The 21,498-nt window shown below is 45.7% G+C and overlaps 5 protein-coding genes across 6 annotated transcripts in view; 2 read left to right on the top strand and 3 right to left on the bottom strand.

Annotated features, from left to right (window-relative positions):
- The window catches only part of LOC310837292 (uncharacterized protein), a 530,615-nt gene that overhangs the window by 453,452 nt on the left and 55,665 nt on the right, over positions 1-21,498 (top strand). The gene's annotated exons all lie outside the window — the stretch shown is intronic.
- Positions 1-21,498, top strand: part of LOC310837527 (uncharacterized protein) — a 93,495-nt gene that overhangs the window by 33,456 nt on the left and 38,541 nt on the right. The window lies entirely within an intron of this gene.
- LOC310837592 (uncharacterized protein) overlaps positions 371-21,498 on the bottom strand; it is a 60,378-nt gene continuing 39,250 nt past the window's right edge. The window contains exon 7 of one of the 2 annotated variants that reach the window (XR_014560587.1): positions 371-579. The gene's annotated coding sequence lies outside the window, so the exon portion shown is untranslated. Of the gene's footprint in view, positions 580-19,396; positions 19,415-21,498 lie in introns of those variants that run through there. The other variant, XR_014560588.1, reaches the window with a different exon arrangement.
- Positions 3,879-10,460, bottom strand: LOC310837753 (zinc finger protein 202-like). The gene is made up of 6 exons (XM_083724813.1): positions 10,233-10,460; positions 7,913-8,423; positions 7,698-7,779; positions 6,865-6,947; positions 6,534-6,660; positions 3,879-4,994 (listed from the first exon to the last, which is right to left on the bottom strand). Exons 2-6 carry the CDS (start codon positions 8,309-8,311, stop codon positions 4,360-4,362), a joined length of 1,326 nt encoding a protein of 441 aa, XP_083580939.1. The 5' UTR covers positions 8,312-8,423; positions 10,233-10,460; the 3' UTR covers positions 3,879-4,359.
- LOC310837947 (neurotrophin receptor-interacting factor homolog) lies at positions 13,534-20,222 on the bottom strand. The gene is made up of 6 exons (XM_083725207.1): positions 20,075-20,222; positions 16,674-17,160; positions 16,009-16,090; positions 15,454-15,536; positions 14,838-14,964; positions 13,534-13,789 (listed from the first exon to the last, which is right to left on the bottom strand). The coding sequence occupies exons 2-6, from the start codon at positions 17,127-17,129 to the stop codon at positions 13,737-13,739; spliced, it is 801 nt and encodes a 266-aa protein (XP_083581333.1). The 5' UTR covers positions 17,130-17,160; positions 20,075-20,222; the 3' UTR covers positions 13,534-13,736.

The raw sequence follows: 21,498 nt of genomic DNA on the forward strand, positions 1-21,498 counted from the left end.
TGGAGGCTGAGAGAACTTTTATAAAGCAAAAGTGTTTAGTGGTTTGAGTTAAAGGACACTCTTGCTCCAAGTGTTGGGCTTGGGTAGGGGAGGGTATGACAAGTGGCTGTTCTGCGATAGCTACTCTGAAGCAAGCTAAGACATTTCCCTGAGCCGATAAGGTTGCTTTCAAGGTAGCACTATAGAGAATGTTTCTTTTGTGCTAGGGATTGCTCCCACACACCCCTTATATTTGCTCCAATACAGTGGTGCCTCGCAAGACGAAAAGAATCCGTTCCGCGAGTCTCTTCACCTTGCGGTTTTTCGTCTTGCGAAGCAAGCCCTTTGACAGCTTAGCGGATTAGCGCTATTAGCGGCTTAGCGGATCAGCTGATAAGCGGCTTAGCAGCTTAGAAATGGGGGGGAAAGGGGAAAAAACCCGCAGGAACTCGCAAGACATTTTCGTCTTGCGAAGCAAGCCCATAGGAGATTCGTTTTGCGAAGCACCTCCAAAACGGAAAACCCTTTCGTCTAGCAGGTTTTCCGTCTTGCGAGGCATTCGTCTTGCGGGGCACCACTGTACTTCATGAGAAGAGAAGACTGTCTGGAAAAGACCCTGGTGTTGGGAAAGATGAAGGGCACAAGGTGAAGGGGACGATAGACGACGAGATGTTTGGACAGTGTTCTCAAAGCTACGAACATGAGTTTGACCAAGTTGTGGGAGGCAGTGGAAGACAGGAGTGCCTGGTGTGCTCTGGTCCATGGGGTCACGAAGAGTCGGACACAACTAAACAACTAAACAACAACAATGGTGGTGTACGAGGTTCTTCTTGGCAGTGGGCGACAGCAGCCACAGATGTCACAGGTGGAGGCTGGGCACCCACAGCAATTTTTGGGGGGTGCCCGGGCCCCTGGAGATGGTGCCAGTGCCTCCACATGCTATCCTCACAACAACCCTGGGAGGTAGGTTTGGCTGAGAGATCATGACTGGCCCAAGATCATCCAGTGAGCTTTGTGACTGAGTGAATCCTGGTCCCCTAGGTCATAGTCATACTCTCCAAGGATTCCACCACTCTGTTATGGGGCTCCCTCATCCCTTCAGAGCAGATGTGGGGATGGCATGGGTGCAAGCAGGAGGAGCAGCACAAATATAATGGAATGCCACCCTAAGGATTTATACAACTGTCATGTTTAAATGTCCACTGCTTTGTTGCAAATGAGGAGGAAGGGAATGAGAACAAGTGGAAACCATATTTTTGTCCTAGCAGAGAAGCAACAGTGACAGCAGGGACCTCTTCTGAACCAAAACAAGACACCTTTATTTATTGTATGTATTATTTCATTTTATATACCATATTTATATACTGCTTTAAACATAAGACAGTCCCTAGCTGGCTAACTATTACTATTATTATTATTATTTATTAAATTTATATTACAAACCATGTAGCAATGAAACTGAGAAGCTACAATATAATTCTACCCAATGCAATGTTAAAGAAAACTGCAATGTGGTAAAACCAGTGCTTTTTTTCTGGGGTCTTCAAGGGTACATGGTACTGGCACCGTTCTTTTTTCCAAATGCTAAAAAGTGTGGCACTTACTGTAACAACCTCATGGTGAGTACCGGCACCTTTTCTCCTAAAAAAAGAGAGCACTGGATAAAATAATATGATCTTTAAAAACAAAACCATTGCAAACTTTAAGAACAAACACTTGGAAACATAGAGTCAGAGAATATTTTAGAGTCTTCAGCCTTCCAAATCAGCACCCTGATTCACAAAGTACTACAGATCACACCTAAATTCTACCGTACATCTACAAAGATCATATAACACCTAATGCTCATTCAGTGTCACTCTGTTCACACACCGCTCACACATCCACACATACCCACAGACGTACCATCCAAACACTCCAATATCTTACTCTCGATCTGTAATGTCATCAGCCACTCCTTCCTCTGAACAAAAGGATAGTGGGAAAACATCAAGGAAGTAATGAAAACATTCATTGACAATACACGTAGGTCCTGCTATCCAAATGCTTGTTATATGAAAATTCACTTATCCAAACATGACGGATTAGTACCTAAACCTCACTATACACACCACAGATTCAGATATCGAAACAGCCAGACCTGTGTGTAGTATAAGTCTTAAACAAGCCTTTTTATGTGTTGATGGTTCCCAGTAGCTGTTTCACCAGAAACCATGGTGGGTGTAGGGGAGGAAGGGGGAGAGAGCAGATAAATAAAAGGGTCTTTTCCCCTTCCTTGTTTGCCTTCAGCAAGGTTTCAGAGTTTTCCTGGGTTTTTCCGTCATTTGGGGGTCAAAATTATGTGGCTGAGAACACATCAGAAATTTCCCCATAGGAATAAATGTAATTGTTGACTTGTTCTGAGAATGCTCACCTAACAAACAATTTCCTAAGAATGCACTGTGTTTAAAATGCAGGTTGCTATCTCTCACCAAAGAACTGGTGGAATGGTAGAAGGTAAGGTAAAGGACGGTTAAGTCCAGTCGACTTTGACTATGGGGTGCGGCTCTCATCTCCGTTTTCAGGTTGACAGGTTGTCCACAGACAGCTTTCTGGGTCATGTGGCCAGCATGACTAAACCACTTCTGAAGCAACGAAACACCTTGATGGAAGCCAGGGTGCACAGAAACGCTGTTTACCTTCCTGGCGCAGCGGTACCTATTTATTTACTCATGCTGGTATGCTTTTGAACTGCTAGGTTGGCAGGAGCTGGGACAGGGCAACAGGAGCTCACCCCGTTGCGCCAATTCAAATGGCTGACCTTACGATTGATTGGCAAGCGCAAGACACTCAGTGGTTTAGACCACAGCGCCACCCGCATCCCATGCAGGTGCAATGGTAAACACCTCCCCCTTGTACTACTTCCTCTCACCAGGTGCCTTCAGACAATTTAACTCACAAAAGAAAGTACTCCATACACAATCTTGAAGGAGAAGAAGAGGAGGAGTTTGGATTCGATATCCCGCTTTCTCACTACCCAAAGGAGTCCGAAAGTGCCTGGAGGCGGTTGGAGGATGGATGGCGGCTAATGGATTGAAGTTGAATCCTGACAAGACAGAAGTACTGTTTTGGAGGGACAGGAGGCAGGCACGTGGAGGACTCCCTGGTCCTGAATAGGGTAATGGTGCCCCTGAAGGACCATTTTGGACTCACAGCTATCCATGGAGGCGCAGGTCAATTCTGTATCCAGGGCAGCGTCTACCAACTCCACCTGGTACGCAGGCTGAGACCCTACCTGCCTGCGGACTGTCTCGCCAGAGTGGTGCATGCTCTAGTTATCTCCCGCTTAGACTACTGCAATGCGCTCTACGTGGGGCTACCTTTGAAGGTGACTCGGAAACTACAACTAATCCAGAATGCGCAGCTAGACTGGTGACTGGGGGCGGCTGCCGAGACCACATAACACCGGTCTTGAAAGACCTACATTGGCTCCCAGTACGTTTCCGAGCACAATTCAAAGTGCTGGTGTTGACCTTTAAAGCCCTAAATGGCCTCGGCCCAGTATACCTGAAGGAGCGTCTCCACCCCCATCGTTCTGCCCGGACACTGAGGTCCAGTGCCGAGGGCCTTCTGGCGGTTCCCTCATTGCGAGAAGCAAAGCTACAGGGCAGAGGGCCTTCTCGGTAGTGGCGTCCGCCCTGTGGAACGCCCTCCCATCAGATGTCAAAGCGATAAATAACTACCTGACATTCAGAAGACATCTTAAAGCAGCCCTGTTCAGGGAAGTTTTTAATCTGTGATATTCTAGTCTATTTTTGGTTTCTATGGAAGCCGCCCAGAGTGGCTGGGGAAACCCAGCCAGATGGGCGGGGTATTATTATTATTATTATTATTATTATTATTATTATTCTCCTTTCCCTTCCTCCCCCACAACAAACACTCTGTGAGGTGAGTGGGGCTGAGAGACTTCAGAGAAGTGTGACTAGCCCAAGGTCACCCAGCAGTTGCATGTGGAGGAGCGGGGAAGCGAACCCAGTTCCCCAGATTACAAGACTACCGCTCTTAACCACTACACCACACTGGCTCTCTCACAGTTTGCTTCAGCAATGCCGGTCTTGAGGTTTTCTGGCTCTGGAGGGCAACTGTCAACAATGAATGGTTCCACTCACTTCCTCTGCATTTCTGCCCCAACAAAACAACTCCCAGGGCCACCAGGAAGCAACTGGCGGCCTTCTCTCTGTTCCTCATCATTTGCCCCTTACCACTAAAACTGGAAAGCTTAAAGTGATTGTCTTATCAGTTTAGTATTTGTACGTGTAATGGTTAAGTGCCCACAGTAAGTTTGCAAGAGAGGAAGATGGAGAGAAAACCAGAACTTGGTTACACCAGAAGGCACAGCTTTTATGATTTCACCCCTGTGTGAATTTGTTGATGGGAAATGAGACTTCTCTTGCAGCGGAAGCTCTTTCCACATTCTAAGCATTGATACGGTTTCTCCCCACTGTGCATTGTTTGATGATGATGGAAGTATATGCTTCTCGTAAAGCTTTTGCCGCATTCCAAGCACTGATACGGTTTTTCTCCACTGTGGATACTCTGATGACAACGGAAGCTCGTGCTTCTCGTAAAGCTCTTCCCACATTCCAAGCACTGATATGGTTTCTCCCCACTGTGAATTCTTTGATGGCGGCGCAAGTTTCTGCTTGCATTAAAGCTCTTCCCACATTCCAAGCACTGATGCGGTTTCTCTCCTGTATGGATTCTTTGATGGGAAGTGAGACTTTCCTTCCAGCTGAAGCTCTTACCACATTCCAAGCATTCAAATGGCTTCTCCCCTGTGTGAATTATTTGATGCGAAGTGAGACTTTTCTTCCACTTGAAGCCCTTCCCACATTCTAAACAGTGATAGGGTTTCTCCCTGCTGGCAGTTCTTTCGTGGGAATTCTGACTCAGGATCTCTTCACACTCTAAATATTTAGATGGCTCCTCCGCTGTGGGGATTTTCTCATGGTTCGTTGTTTCCAATTTGTTACCTTCTGCAATGGAGATAGAAATTTTTTTAGAGCTTTAGGAGAAAATGGAGACCTAAATTAGTGGAACATACCAAAGAATCATAAGAGTTGGAAGGGACCCAAGGGTCATCTAATCCAACCCCCAGAATGCCTGTGAGAAAGAAAGAACTGAAAGGATTTAGATGGGAGGCAGATCTTATTGCACAGAGCTGCTAGCATTTTCTGAGAGCTGGTGTGCTACACTGTTGGATTTGGTTGTTGTGAGAAAAAAAGATGCCCGTTAACATTAGCCTATAAAACAAAGCTAAGCCAAATTTTAAAATATAAATAATTTTGGCAAACTCCCTCAGAAAATATTGGAGTGAGGTAACATGACCAGGTTTTAGGTGTTTTAAAATGTTGACACTCCCTGTCAGTAACATTTGAGACGTCTAGTTCCTTGGTATTTGGTAGCATTTACAAATACCCAGCAAGGACTCCTAGTAATGTGGAAGAAAATCCTGTGGCCACTTATCCCTCAACCAGAGGATCAAAGTAAGGTTGAGGGACATTGGAAACAAAACTAAAATTTCATATACAGTCCATGAGGGTTAAAGCTTAATGGTTACTCTAATTAGGCACAACGCTTTTGCTTCAGTCAAATCCACTTTGCAGAAATAATAATTTCACTCAAAACTTCCACTTTAAATCTGTTTCTAATTAAACTGATTCCTCCTAAAATAGCTATTTCTTCTACTTGGGCCTAGAATGGCTATTTGTTCTACTAAGCAAGTAAAACACTTCCAACCGTCTTCTAGGATATTTTCCTTCTACTCAGGGAAATGATCTGGGTTGCCATGCCTAGCAAAACCCAAAACAGTCTCTAGCCAAGACCTTTCTAAACCCAATCCAAGCCATATCTGACAATTAAATTGTCAGCTTCTATCTTTTAACTCTCCATTCCCTCCTGATTGGTTTCAGGGTCTCCAAGGTCCACTCATCACAAAAAGCACAGTCAAACAAAACACAATTTTCTTACTAAAACCAGTCTAACTTTGCTAGTTACATGTTACCTGTCTTGGATTTTAGAGCAAGTGTGCAGTTCCTTGAACATGGCTGGTTGTTAAAGAGAGCATCTTTGGACTCCCGTCCTGATGTTTTCAGGAGGGGAAAAGCTTAAAATGTTATGGGAATTTGATACTAGTAAAAGCCCACTTCTTTTCTGAGATAGATACTTGTTTGGCCTAATCATGAAGTCTGCTCAGTTTTTGATGTCAGCGGTCTCTTTCGCCAACCAGAAAATGACTGAGAGGCTACTTCCACTTCCATAACAATTCCAAAATTTACATTTCAAAAGGCCTGGGAAGTTCAGACCTGTTTGATCTCTGTTTAAAAGGACATAATTGGACAAAGTATATTCTGAGATGAAACAATAGATTGCTGTTCATTCAATGTTAAATGCGGGGGCATATAGAACCCAGATGCTATAGGTGGCATTTTTGAGTTATATATGATAATTTTGTTGATACATCACACATGTAACTATTTTCAAAGTTGATATTATGATTCAATTGGGAGGCTTACTGAGAGAGGCCATGATCCCACAATTCTCCTCCATGACTTCGTTATGCAAAGCTCTCTGGTCAGGATCCAGCAGCGCCCACTCCTCGTCTGTGAAATACACAGCAACATCTTCAAAGGACACTGAATCCTAAAAGAAAAAGAAAACATTTACCCCTCAGAGACAGCATAAACATTAACTACTTCTACTCAGCACCCGCTGGAGACTTTGCCAAGGACAGATTTCAAAGCAGCAAAGTGGTAAGAGATTCATTCAGGCCTCGGAAGGTGAGGAGGGGACAGAGGTGCCCTGGCTGCCCCCAGCCTCTCTCCCCACACTGATCTGCCCCACTACCTGATCTTGTGCCACAGAAGCTGCTTCCCCTCTGCTGTGAAGAGGAGATGGCTTAGGAGCTCTTGCCAGCATCACGCTATCACCTGCAAGAGACAAAGTTGGTGGGAAGTCAGTATCAACAACTACAAACAGGCCTTAGAAAAAGGCTTATGTGTCAAGAGTTTATGAATACAGTGGTACCTCGGGTTACATACGCTTCAGGTTACATACGCTTCAGGTTACATACTCCGCTAACACAGAAATAGTGCTTCAGGTTAAGAACTTTGCTTCAGGATGAGAACAGAAATCGTGCTCCGGCAGCGCAGCGGCAGGCCCCATTAGCTAAAGTGGTGCTTCAGGTTAAGAACAGTTTCAGGTTAAGTACGGACCTCCAGAACGAATTAGGTACTTAACCCGAGGTACCACTGTATATGTGTTTAAACCTATTTAATATTTCAATTATGTGAAAACACTTCTTTCAATGTACAGTCATATCTTGGGTTAAGACGCTTCAGGTTGTGTGTTTTCAGGTTGTGCACCACGCCGAACTGAACCCGGAAGTACTGGAACGGGTTACTTCCAGGTTTCAGCGCTAAAATCACACTTTGCGTATGAGCAGAAGCGCCAAATCATTGCGGATCACGTTCGCAACCTGAGCGTCCACTGTATCAGCTTTTGACTACAAGTCAAAGTACAGGTCTCCATAGATAACATAGCAAAACATTGAAAATAAAGACATTTTTCATCTCTGGAAAAAGGCTGGAGAAGAGGGTCATTCACCCCAAAGAGCCCACATATTTTTTTCACACTCGAAATAGGGGGACCATATTGAGATAGATCCCACCAGCCCTTACCCAGTGGCCTCTGTCTGGTGTCTGATGGAGTCCTCTCCCACTCGCAGAAATCAACGTCCATTTTTGCAAACAGATCTTTTCCCTGAAAGAGCAACAAAGATTCAAAAAACAGAATGGGAAGAAGAATAAAAAGAAGGGATGAGAGAGGAAGAAACCTTCAGGGTTACCGGATATCCTTGGATGCTTTATGGAAGTACCAGGATAAACACTCTCACCTGCTGCCTTCTCTGCTTCTCGTTCTCTGCTTGGCTCAGGAGGTAACCTTCGGCCAGGGCCACAGCCTGACAGCTGGTCTCTGCTCCACACTCCCTCACCCAGCTCTCCATCTCCAGTGGAAGGACAGCCAGGAACTGCTCCAAGATCACCAGGTCCAGCATCTGAGTCTTAGTGTGTCGCTCTGGCATCAGCCACTTGTGGCAAAGACGGTGGAGTCTGCTGCAAACCTCTCGGGGTCCTTCGGCCTTTTGGTAGTGGAAATGCCTGAATTGCTGGTGCTCAACATGTGAGCTAAGGGTGTCCTCCTCACATGGGATCTTCATTCGGGTTCTGTCCCAGGATCCTCCACTGCTCCCTGCCTGGATGATACTGGGACAACTTCCTAAATCCCCATCCATCTTTGATACTTCTTTTATGGAAGAACTGAACAGAACCAAAAGAACCCCTTTGTCTCCTTCCAGTTTCTGTCTCCAAGAATAAGACAATCCTAAGTAGAAGTGCTACCAAGTCCTGAAAAGGCAAGCCGTTGAATTATTGTTAAGCTACAGAATTATTACACTGCCAGGACAGGGGAAATGTGGATGAGTCTGGCTAGCAACCAGATATATTCTGTATTGCTGTAATCCACCGTGGGGCATTTTAGTGAGGGCAGGCAATAGAGCTAAATAATAATAATAGCAACAGTCTGGTTGAATGTTAAGAAGGTGCGGCATCTGTTCTACTGGTCTGTTCCCTGACACTCCTTTCCCCTTGCGGCACCCTCCCTCTCTTTAACACTGTCATCCTTTGTTTCTGAAAGTTCCCAGCCACAGCTCTCCTCATCCCTAAGGACCATGGCCTTGCATGCACAGGGTCCCGGGTTCAAGTCCTGGCACCTCCAAGTACAGTGGTACCTTGGGTTACATACGCTTCAGGTTACATACGCTTCAGGTTACAGACTCCACTAACCCAGAAATATTACCTTGGGTTAAGAACTTTGCTTCAGGATGGCTCGCCGGCAGCAGGAGGCCCCATTAGCTAAACTGGTGCTTCAGGTTAAGAACAGTTTCAGGTTAAGAACAGACCCCCAGAACGAATTAAGTTCTTAACCTGGGGTACCACTGTATCCATTTATTTATTTAGGCATTTGTACCCCCAGAGTGGCTTACAAGCAGTGACTGTATTTAAAAAATATACCGTATTTTTTGCCCTATAGGATGCACTTTTTCCCCTCCAAAAATGAAGGCGAAATCTGTGTGCGTCCTATGGGGCGAATGCAGGCTTTCGTTGAAGCTTGGAGAGCGAGAGGGGTCAGTGCGCACCGACCCCTCTCGCTTTCCAGGCTTCAGGAGGCTATCCGCAGCTTGGGGAGCCTGTGGGAGGTCCCGCAGGGCTCCCTAGGCTGCGGATAGCAGCCTGCTTGCCCAGAGCGCGGGGTGCCCTGAAGCGGAGTGCCCTGCGCTTCGGGCAGACATCGGGCAGCCCCACAAGCTCGGGGGACAGCGGGGAGGCGCAGTGCCGCTATCCCACTGTTCCCCGACCTGTTTTTTTTGGGGGGGGAATAAAGGAATTCCCCCCCCCTTTATTTCCCCCCCAAAAAACTAGGTGCGTCCTATGGGACGAAAAATACGGTAGTTCCTGCCTGCAAGTTTACAATCTGGAAAAAACAACAACCCATGACACACAATGGAAAAGTGACGGGGAGGGGAAATCAAACTCAGGCGCCAATTCTTATACTGATCAGCTTGCACAGTTCGGGGGGGGGGGGAGCGGCAGGTGCCTATCCTGGTGGTTTAAAAACCCCATTCTCACCTGTTTCAAAAGCCCGACTTTGCACTCCAAACCCTTCTGAAGGAAGGAAGCTGATACTCGCCCACCGACTCACCCCACAGCCCTTCCCTCTGATGGGTTTGGGACTGCTCTGCTTGCCTATTTTAATGTCTCTTCCGAACAGCTGGATCTCTGCTGCTTTTGATCAGCAATGCTTTCTTTGCCGATCTCCAAAGAGATTTCCCCCTCCACCTCTTCTGAAGGGTTGGGTGCCTGAATGGGCAAATGCGTGTCATCTTGGGAGGCTGGATTAATTGCTGTTGTGTGTGTTAATTCTAATCAAAGTGCATTTGAAGAAATACTTCCATGCAGATCAGTTTTAACACCCCCCCACACTCTGTTTCAAAAGGCGCCGTCTGGCTTTGGAGAGAGAGGACGAACCTCCACTCCCAAATTTGGGGGCGTCCCGTGGATGGGTCGGCTGCACAGACCCCTGTCTGCAACCTCCCCCCCTGCAGCCCTGGGACTCCCCTGAACCCGAATGCACAGACTAGAGAGGGGTCGACTCACCGCCAGGTTTCAGAAGGGCCCTTGGGAGAAATAGAGGGCTCCCCCCCCCCCCCTGCTCAAAGTGATAGATCCAGACAGGCAGGGGCTTTGGGGGGAGACGCTCTTCCTCTGCAAGACTCCAGACCCTCCTCCTCCTCCTCCTCCTCCCCGCCCTCCTCATTCCCTTCCTCTCTAGGAATCCAGATAAGCTCACTTTAACCCTTAGAAGCCCCAAGCCGTCAGAGCTGCTTAGTGGTAAAGCGCTTTAAAAGATCAGGTGGCTAAGGACGGGGAAGATTTCAAGGTGGAGGGCAAGGGCACGCAGCTGGATCATCTCTCATAGGAGTAGCCAAGGAGGAATCATGACCTGAGCACAGGTTTGATCTGGGGCTGTGTGCACTTCAGATACATTGAAAACACGTTTTGGGCCAAAGATTTAGGATATAACATAGAAATGGATGATTGGCAAAGATTATGGAATGAAAGAGGACGCAGGTGGCGCTGTGGGTTAAAGCCTCAGCGCCTAGGACTTGCCGATCGAAAGGTCAGCGGTTCGAATCCCTGCGGCGGGGTGCGCTCCCGCTGCTCGGTCCCAGCGCCTGCCAACCTAGCAGTTCGAAAGCACCTCCGGGTGCAAGTAGATAAATAGGGACCGCTTACCAGCGGGATGGTAAACGGCGTTTCCGCGTGCGGCTCTGGCTCGCCAGAGCAGCGATGTCACGCTGGCCACGTGACCCGGAAGTGTCTTCGGACAGCGCTGGCCCCCGGCCTCTTAAGTGAGATGGGCACACAACCCCAGAGTCTGTCAAGACTGGCCCGTACGGGCAGGGGTACCTTTACCTTTACTTTATGGAATGAAAACTTGAAGTTTACAGCATGTCTCACATTAAAAGAAAACGTTATGAAGATGGTATATAGGTGGTATATGACACCAGTAAAATTAGCAAAAATGTACAAAACTTGTAATAAATGTTGGAAATGTAAGGAGAAAGAAGGTAGTTCATGCATATGTGGTGGGATTGTAAGAAAGTAAGAGGGTTTTGGGAGATGATATACAATGAACTAAAGAAAATGCTAAAATATAGCTTCGTTAAGAAACCAGAAACCTTCCTGCTGGGAATAACAAGAATGGACATAAATAGGAGAGACTGTAATTTTTTTCAGTATGCAATAACAGCAGCAAGAACATTGTTGGCCCAAAAATGGAAACAAGAAGAAGTACCGACTTTGGATGAATGGAGAGCAAAATTAACAGACTATGCAGAACTGGACAAATTAACTGGGAAAATTAGATTCCAAAAGGATCATAGGTTTTTTGAGGACTGGGGAAAATTTACAGAGTATTTGAAAACTGTATGTGAGGAATGTACAACGCTAGTGTGCTTTAAAGAAGCTTTGTGAAAACATAAGGAATATTGTAAGAAGGCAAATAAGGACAGAAATATAGTATTCAATGGCAATATTAAAATTAAGGAATGTGAAGATAGGATTTTAACTACGAATGATTATCAGAGAAGTTGAGGGAGGTCCAATAAGCTAAAATATGTGATGTGTAAATTGATATGACTGGAGTTTTTTTTTATGGAAAATTTTAATAAAAATTTATATATATTTTTTAAAAAAGAAAACACGTTTTGGAAACCGCCATTTGTTAAAGGTGCTGGGAATTGTAGCTTGGCAAACTACAGTTCCCAGGATTTTTGCATTGGCAAAAATGACAGCTCAGTTAGAGCATGGTGCTGGTAACACTAAGGTTGCAGGATCAGTCCCCGTATGGGAGATCTGCAGATTCCTGCATTGCAGGGGGTTGGACTAGATGATCCTCAAGGTCCCTTCTAGCTCTGTGATTCTATTATATGTAGGGTGTGTATGCAGCCTGAGGGACACCTTTGGTTCCCAGCTCCTGATTTATTGACTGAGAGGACTGGACCGCCTATAAGTGATCAGGTTAATGGGTTTTGGCCTTGCAATTTCTACGCTGGGTTACTGAAATCTGTTTAGAGGCCAGGCTTTCCATTTCTGCACAAGAACCGTGACCTGCGAGAAACCTCTTTAGAAGCAGCAAATTGCAGCCATGTCGATTCTCCCTTTGAAGCAATGCCCTGTCCTTGTATGAACTTACAAAACACTTTATTTTTAATTCAATGTGGTTGTTTTGAGGACTGTGCTTGACAGCTCTGGAATCAGTCATCGCACACTGGGTCAACATCTTCATCTACTGAGACCCCAGGGTCTCCTTCTGGTCCGACTCCATGAGCATATATATGAAATTAAGATTTTGCTTTACTTTTTGCTCCAACGAGGTCTTAGAAATCTCTTTTTGTTTAAATCACTCCAAAAAATTAGAATCATCAGCAAAGTAAGGAGCAATGATTCTCTTGTTCACAAAACAATTTTACTCATACCATTTTTTTTTGGGGGGGGGGTCCATGAGCGATTGGAGGACTTAAATTATGAAGCTGTAGAGACCTAAGTAAAAAGTCCCTTTTCTATGCCAGAGGCTCATTCTATGGCACTGGCTCTATAAAATTCTCTGGTGCTCTATAGAATTCAGTGACATTTTAAAGGCTAGCAAATGTATTGTTGGATAAACTTCCACAGGTTATCAAGAACAATGCATCTGATGACGTTTACCACATGTACTGCAGCTCCAAAAAGAGCTTATGCCACAACGAATCTGTGAACCTTGAAGGTGTTGAAGATAGAAGAAAAGCCCTTTGGCAAATTTAAATCACAATTACAAAAAGTAGGGTAGTGCAGATAAGAACCAGCCTACAGAGCTTATATGTACAGTGGTGGCCCGCAAGACGAATGCCTCGCAAGACGGAAAACCCGCTAGACGAAAGGGTTTTCAGTTTTGGAGGCGCTTCGCAAAACGAATTTCCCTATGGGCTTGCTTCGCAAGACGAAATATCTTGCGAGTTCCTGCGGGTTTTTTCCCCTCCGCCCCTTTTTCTAAGCCGCTAAGCCGCTTATCAGCTTATCCGCTATGCCGCTAAAAGCGCTAATCCGCTAAGCCGTCAATGGGCTTGCTTCGCAAGACGAAAAAACCGCTAGACAAAGAGACTCGCGGAAGGGATTAATTTCGTCTTGCGAGGCACCACTGTTGTACGGATGCGTGAACTGCAAGCCTCTCCCCAGCATACAACCACACTCTGGATATGCTGATGACCTACAAGTAAAGTTCAATGTTTGTAGGTCTCACTATCCTGATCGACCCCCAGAGTGATTTTTCTTTGACTTTTAGGATGCGTTTTTCATGATTTCAAACCTGGCCACACAGACCCCACTCCCCCCAATTTAAAGTAAGTGACAGACCAAGTGAAAACAAGACTTTTATTTATCATCATTGTTCATTAGCATTTCATTTACATCTGTCCAACTTTCCCTTCAAGGAGCTTGAGGCAGCATTCATGGGCCTCCTTAGCCCAATGTTATTCATACAACAATCCTGAGAGGTAGCATAGGCTGAGACACAGCGACTGGGCTGAGGTCACCCAGGGAGTGTCGTAGCCGAGCGGTGATTTAATCCCTGGTCTCCCATGTCCAGTTAATATTCTTCCGCTTTATTCCACATTCTGGAAAATAAGACATAAAAGCTGATACACAGCTTGCCCAAAAATGGAAAGAAAAATTCTGACAAAAGAAGAACGGATTCAAAAACTTATGGAATACGCAGAAACGGTGAGACTTACCAGAAAAATAAGAAATCAAGATAACAAACTTTTTACAAAAGAAAGGAAATGGTTTACTGAATATTTCCAAACAAACTGTAAATAGATAATAACATTGGCAAGATTACTGAAATAACCTGCAGTTTTATAAGAGTATACATTTAAAGTAGATGAATAAATGATTAAGTTAAGTTAATTCGGAATATGCAGAAAAGATAAAAAAATCGGAGAAAGGAACCAGAGAAAGGAACAGCAGAAAGAAGGGGAAGGAAGTAGTTTCGAAATGTTAAAATCATTGTAGAATTATTGAAATGTACAAAACTGAAAATCATAAATAAAAATTATATATATAAAAACAGAATCCCAGGTTATCTAGGTGGTGCTACTCAGCTACATGAGAATATTGTTGGTACATCACATATAACATTACTCTATTTTTCGTCCCATAGGACGCACCTAGTTTTTTGGGGGGGAAATAAAGAAAAAAAATTTCCCCTTTATTTCCCCCCCCTCCCAAAAGCAGGTTGGGGAAACCGAACCAGGTCGAGGAACAGCGGGATGGCGGCGCTGCGCCTCCCTGCTGTCCCCCGAGCTTGTGGGGCTGGGAGATGTCTGCCCAGCGCGAGGGGCGCTCTGCTTCAGGGCGCCCCGCCCACCAGGCGGCAGGCTGCTATCCGCAGCTGCCTAGGCTGCGGATGTGTTCCCGAAGCGCCGGGCGCTCTGCTTTCAGGGCGCCCGACGCTCCGGGAAGCAGGCTGCTATCCGCAGCCTAAACAACCCTGCGGGAACTCCCGCAGGGCTGCCTAGGCTGCGGATGTGTTCCTGAAGCCTGCATTCGCCCCATAGGATGCACCCAGATTTCCTCTTCATTTTTGGAGGGGAAAAAGTGCGTCCTATAGGGCGAAAAATACAGTATGGTTTTCAAAAAAATATATACAGCATGGAGCCTTACCAAGAGAATCCATGATGCCACAGGTCTCCTCCATGACTTCCTTATGTAGAGCTCTCTGGTCAGCATCCAGCAGAGCCCACTCTTCCTCCGTGAAATTCACAGCCACATCTTCAAAGGATGCTGGATTCTAAAAGAAAAAGAAAACAATTCCACCTCAGAGATCGCATATGGAATATCCATTACTCATCCTTGGGTTGTTTTAATGGGACTGCCTTGCTGTGCATTCTGATTATGAGTGTTTATTTTAGCATTATAATGGTACAGTATCATGGTGTGTTTTCATGATGTGTCTTTTGATTTTTAATCTTTCCATAACTACTTTTTGTTTGTCAGCTCTTTGGAATCCTATTTTAGCATTGTTTTAAAAATCCACAAATAATACTGCTGCAACCACCAAGAAATAATTCTAGCTTTATCTGAAGGGCTTGTTAATAAGAGGTGGCTGGTCATTATTGTCAGCATTTAAACCTCCTTTGAGTGGCCTTCAAAGCCTTTGCTGAGGACAGATTTTAAAGAGGCAAAGCGGAAGAGGGATTCATCCAGGCCCAGGCAGGTGAGGGACAGAGGCACCCTGGCTACTCTCAGCCCCTCTCTCCCCACTGATCTGCCCCCCTACCTGATCTTGTGCCACAGAAGCTGCATCCCCTCCACTGTGAAGAGCAGATGGTTGAGGAGGTCTTGCCAGCATCATCCTGTCACCTGTGAGAATCAAAGTTAGTGGGAAGACAGTTGAACTTGCTCCTCTTGGAGGTTAAGTGATGCATTCTTAAGTATACACAGGCCTTAGGGGAAAAAACCAACTTATTTTATTCAAGTGTTTATAAACAGATGTCTTTATACCATTTTATATACCAGTTGTGTGAAAATGCGACTCTCCTCCTTTGGGCAAAATGTGCAGGTCCCCATGCATAAAGTAGTGAATTGTTTTAAGCAAGGACAGTTTTCATCTGTGGAAAAAACTGGCGACAAGTGTCTCCCCCCCCCCCCAAAAAAAACACCCAACCGGATTTATTTTACACTCAACAGAAAGAGGCTAGTTTGAGATACATCCCATTAATATTTACCCAGGGGGTGGAAAATACTAGAGAGAAGTAATTCCAGAAAAGATTAAATGAGCCCAAAGCCTATTTCCAAGATCCATGAAATTGGGATAAATCCCATTAAATATTACCAAGTGGCCTCTCTCTGGTGTCCGATGCAGCCGTCTCTGCCTCTGAGCAATCAGTCTCCATTTCTGCAACCAAATCATTTCCCTGAAACAGTAATGATGATTGTGGCGATCATAAAGGGCCCCCGGACTTTTGACAGTCTATTGACCCTGTGCCACCACTTGTTACCATGAACAAATAATCAAGTTTATTTTTAAATGCAGGAACAAGCTTATGGTTACAGCTAATTTTTCTTGTCAGTTTCTTAATCTTAGTTCCTAATGACTTCAAACTGATTATTCCCAACTATCTATCTGACTCCACCTAACAATTCCTCTCACTCTCTCACAATACAACTCTACCAACCCACACCTCTTCCTTCTCCAACTCCCAAACCTCAATTGACTTTCAAAACCTCCCACTCTAACTTTTACTCCTCCCCTTGCATTCTCACTGGCCAATCACATCACACACTCATTTAACCCTTTCCTTATGACCCACCTAGGAGGCAAACGCCACAATGATTCAAAACACAAATTGGGAAGAAGGATTAGAAAAGGAATGACAGGTGGGTGGGGAAACTTCCTTAGATGCTTTTCAAAAGAGAATGGGCAATTAGTAGAGACTTTTGGGATACCCTCCCTCAGATTCCAAAACTTTTGGGACTATCTAAATGAAACACTCTCACCTGCTGTCCTGCCTGCTGCTTCTCCTCTGCTTGGCTCAGGAGGTAACCTTCCACCAGGGCCATCGCCTGGGAACTGGTCTCCGCTCCGCATTCTTTCACCCAGGTCTCCATTTCCGGTGGAAGGACACTCATGAACTGCTTCAGGATCAGCAGGTCCAGCATCTCCTTCTTTGTGTGTTGCTCTGGCTTCAGCCACCGATGGCAAATGTGGTAGAGTCGGTTGCAAATCTCTCGGGGCCCCTGTGCATCTTGGTAGTGGAAATTCCTGAACTGCTGGCGATGTACATCTGAGCTGTGGGCACGCTGCTCACTCAGGACTTTCTGCAGCGAGGTTCTCCAGGATGCCCAACCGCTCCCAATCTTGGCGGCATTGCGGCCTCTTCCTCCTTCCTTGGCCATCTGCGCTCCAAGGAAACCTCCAAGAGGTCTAAGGGAACTCCTTCGTTCTTCTGCCATTGTGTGTCCTAACGAGAGGTGCTATCAAATCCTACAAAGCCAAGACATTGCTCTGTTATAAGATTGCTACACTGTCAGAAGAGGAAAAATGGTCGCTGAGCAAGTGTGGATGAGTCTCACTAGCAACCAGGCTCCTGGAAGAAAAGTTATGATGCAAAATATGCAGGCCAACTTCTATGTCAGCTTTTCTCAAAACACTGGACAAGAACCACTTCTATAATAATAATAAAAAATTTATATCCCGCCCTCCCCAGCCAAAGCCGGGCTCAGAGCAGCGTCAGGCTTCTTCCAGGTGGACCTCAGGGTCACTTCATTCTCCTTCCTCACCTTGCGAGACAAGCAGACCTCAGCAGTGCAATACCAGAGGGGTCAGCCTAGCTCTGTCATGGAATTCTACTCAATATTGATCCAGAGCAGATTCCAATGTATAGTTGCAGAGTAAAAACTTAAAACACGTTGCAGGATTCCAAAAAAAATAGACCAAAGGCAACTGATATTTCATCCAGCAGAGCTTTACTGCTACTGAAGGCAAATGAGCATAAAGGTCACAAATCCAATACATTCAGGATTGGCACTGTCCATAAGAAATCCAGTTGCAGCAGACTTAAACTTACAATAACTTATAATAAGACTAAACTTTAACACCAAGCATACTATCTACAGACCACACCAGAAGGAAGAGAGATAGAAAGTGAAACCCAGGCTCCTTCTGGCCTCTTTTTAATAGTCAGCAGGACCTTGAAGAAGAGATAACAGAACCAGTTTAAGCCAGCTGTACAGTCGTACCTCGAGTTACAGACCCACTGAAACCCGGAAGTACTGGAATGAGTTACTTCCAGGTTTCGGGGGTCGCGCATGTGCAGAAGAGCTAAATCGCACTTTGGGCATGCGCAGGAGCACCGAATTGCAACCCGCATGTGCGCAGACGTTGCAGGTTGCGAATGTGCATCCTGCACGGATCATGTTCATGACCCGAGCGTCCACTGTAGTGAGTTTCTCTGAAGGAATAACCCAAACACCAGGAACCTTCTGCTTGTTTTTTTCATACAGAGAATCTTCCAGAACCCTCTTTCTGCACTAAGAAATGCAAACTGACATGTTACTCCCTGTGTTTTAAAACAATGTGAGTGTAGTCAATGGTTGTGACTGAGAAGTGAGTTGCTTGGTCACAAGCCAATGGTAAGAAATCCCTTGGGTCCTAATGAGTTGCCATTTCAGTGATGATTCAGTGTACATTTAATCCCAGCAAACCCAAGGTGGCTTTCCTGTACTTCTCAAAATACCTGTACACAGTCATTATATGTAGATTCATCACTGCCAGCAAAAGAAAAGGCAAATAAAAAATGCTGGAAGGAGGCTTAGAAATGTCTCCGTTGTCCATTCATTCAATAATAATTCACTGTACAATGAAATTATAGACCAATTTTGTACATGTCCACTCAGAAGTACAGTTATACCTTGGAAGTCGAACGGAATCTGTTCTGTTTGACTTCCAAAACATTCAGAAACCAAAGGGCGGCTTCCAATTGGCTGCAGGAAGCTCCTAAAGCCAATCGGAAGCTGCAGAAGCCCCGTCAGACGTTCGGCTTCCAAAAACAGTTCACAAACTGGAACATTCCCTTTTGGGCTTGTGGTGTTCAGGAGCCAAAAAGTTCGAGAACTAAGCTGTTCTAAAACCAAGGTATGACTGTACATCTCCTTTTGTTTTGGGGCCTTACTCCCAAAAAAATTAATATGCAGACAGGATTACAGTAATCAGGTCACATTAAGATTGGTTGAAACTGTATGGATCTGCAAGTGGGGCAGAAAAACGTGGCTCTTTATAGTACAAAAATGCATTGGTCTGGTTAAAGGAAGCAAAACCTAAAGCCTTTAGCAGCCATCTTATTCCTTTTTCTATAACTTCAGAGAAGCCGTGTGATGTAAGTGAAGCTGAACCTCAGTGATTAGACCAAGGCAACCAGTGAGAAAAAAAACAATAACGTAAGCTTAAAAAGTGAAACAGCAGGGACTCAATGAGTATTTTTGGTGCTATTTCTCAAGGGGGAGTAGGATGTAGCAATCTAAGCTTGAGGGTGGTGCTTAATTTCCGGGGCTTTGTTTATCTTCCACAGCTCCAGGAGTTTGCTTTTAATTTTCAAATATTAGGTTCAATTTTTAATTCTTCTATCCATGGCTTCCAGATTTTTGCCTAAAGGGAGGGATTTGTGCACTGTGTTAAATAAAGAAAAGGGACAGCTTGAGGGCACAGAATATGGCCACTGTAGCTCAAGATGAGGTTAATCCTAAAGGGCAGAAATGGCCAATCAAACCACTGGTCCGTCTTCCTCAGTAGTGTCCACATGTAATAGCATCTCTCAGGCTAAGGCTTCAGAAAGGAGACATAAAAGGTGCAGTAAAAGAAATGGTCACCACCAACCTCCCTTCCCTTGCTAAGCTCGTAACCATCCAGCTCCCACCCCATAACAGGGAAATCTGTGAATTATGGTTCTTTGCAGGTTGGGGTGGGGGCTCCCTCCATTACTTCTCCTCCCCCATTACAGCCATTTGATTCTTCTGATTACTAGGCCTCCAATAGTTCTCAGTAGTGCTTTGTATTCAGTCTGAAATTATCCTCTCCGTCTTACGGGCATCGCACGTCTGAATGGGCACATGCGTGTCCTCCAGAACCCTTGGCGAAGCCACTGCCTGATTAATGGGGAGGGGCTACTAAATCTAATCAAAGCTCAGTTGGAGATACACTTGCACCGAGATCAACTTTAAATGCTCCCCTCCCTGCAATATTTCATATGCATCTCCTGCCATTGCACACAGGGAGAGAAAAATGCTGCCCTAGCTGGGGGGGGGCATCCTGGATGGATCAGGTCCCCTTTGCACCCTCTCCTTCCTGCAGCCCTGGGACCCCCCTTCGCCCAAACGCACAAAATAAAGGGGGAACAACTCACCGGCTCCCAGAAGGGTCCCCCGCAATGCAGCGCTGGGAGAGACAAAGACCACGTTCCTCCCCCCGGGGAAAAGCCAAGCAGGAAGGGGCTTTGAAGGGAGGGGCTTTCTCTCCTGGAGGACTCTGCAACCCCCCCCCTTATCTCCCGCCCTATTCCCTTCCGCTCTAGGAATCCAGTTCGGATCGCTTTAACCCTTAAAAGGCCAAAAAGGCGAGAAGGGCAGGAGGCGGGGCGGCTGCTCTTTGCAGGCAGAAGCTCCCGGGTTCAATCCGTGGCAGTTTCCCAATTATGTAGCAGGAACCCCCCCCCCCCATCATTCAGTTTGTACAAACTTCACTCACACTACATACGCTACACTTCTGTTATAAATTTATAGACAATCAACCATACATCGGATTGGCACTGTTCCACTTTTATTTTACTCCAGGAAGGAAGGACTACAAAATGGGGAAGGTTTGATACAGGCCAGCCATAATCCCTTGAGCATCCCAGCACATCCTCAGGAGCCCTGCCCAGTTGCTATGCCAACCCTGACGGTCCTAGACAGAAGACAATCAAGATCACAAAGAACTTGCATATGGGAGTGGATTCAGCATGGACTGGAACAAAGGACAATAATCAGCTCTTCCCTCTGGGGGCAGGAAACTGCAAACTCCCCTCTGTCACCTGGAAAGTACTCATGGGGAGGGGGAAAGGAGGAACCAGCCAGGTGACAGGACACTCAGGTTACCACCAAAACTCCTCCCTCAACCCCTCCTTTCTGTAATGTATGCATGATGTTTCTGGGCTTGACCTAGAGGATGGGAATTTCAAAAGTTTTTATAAGGCCTTGCACACCATTTTTCTGCGTCTTTCCTCTCTCCTGCAAGTGAGGGGAACACCCTGTTGCAACAGTTCAATAAAGGCCAAGCCTACAGGCTGCTGATTTGCTCCAAGTTATCCTGGTTGGTGTCTTTGTTTTTGTCCAAGGGAGCCCTCGGATTTTTCCGGTAACATTATGAAAAGCCAGGGGGCAAGTCCTGGGGAAGACCAAAGGGCAAGATCACCTCCTTCTGCGCCTGTCCATGAAGGAGGCAAGGAGGAGCCACCCCCTGAACACAGAAGGGTGTTTTGAACAGGGTTCTGGGCACGCGCGAAACAAATTCACACCGCATGTTATCCTTGCAAAAGGATCCTGGGAGCGGTAGTTTTTTAGAGGCGCTGCTGGGAATTGTGCCTCTTGTGAGATGGAAGCTACAGTTCACATAATTTTGAAAAATTTGGTTGGGTGGGGATGCCCTTTAAAGGCATTGATGCGCGCAAAATTCTGTGCGACTGCCATAAAACTTAGGGAACAAACTGTACTACAAAAAGGTTTTAAATGAGTACAGTACAAGCTGTACTACAAAAAGGTTTTAAATGACAATTTTAGGTTATATTTTAGT

The sequence above is a fragment of the Podarcis gaigeae genome, assembly GCF_964106915.1.
Source record: "Podarcis gaigeae genome assembly, chromosome: 2".
NCBI lineage: Eukaryota > Metazoa > Chordata > Lepidosauria > Squamata > Lacertidae > Podarcis > Podarcis gaigeae.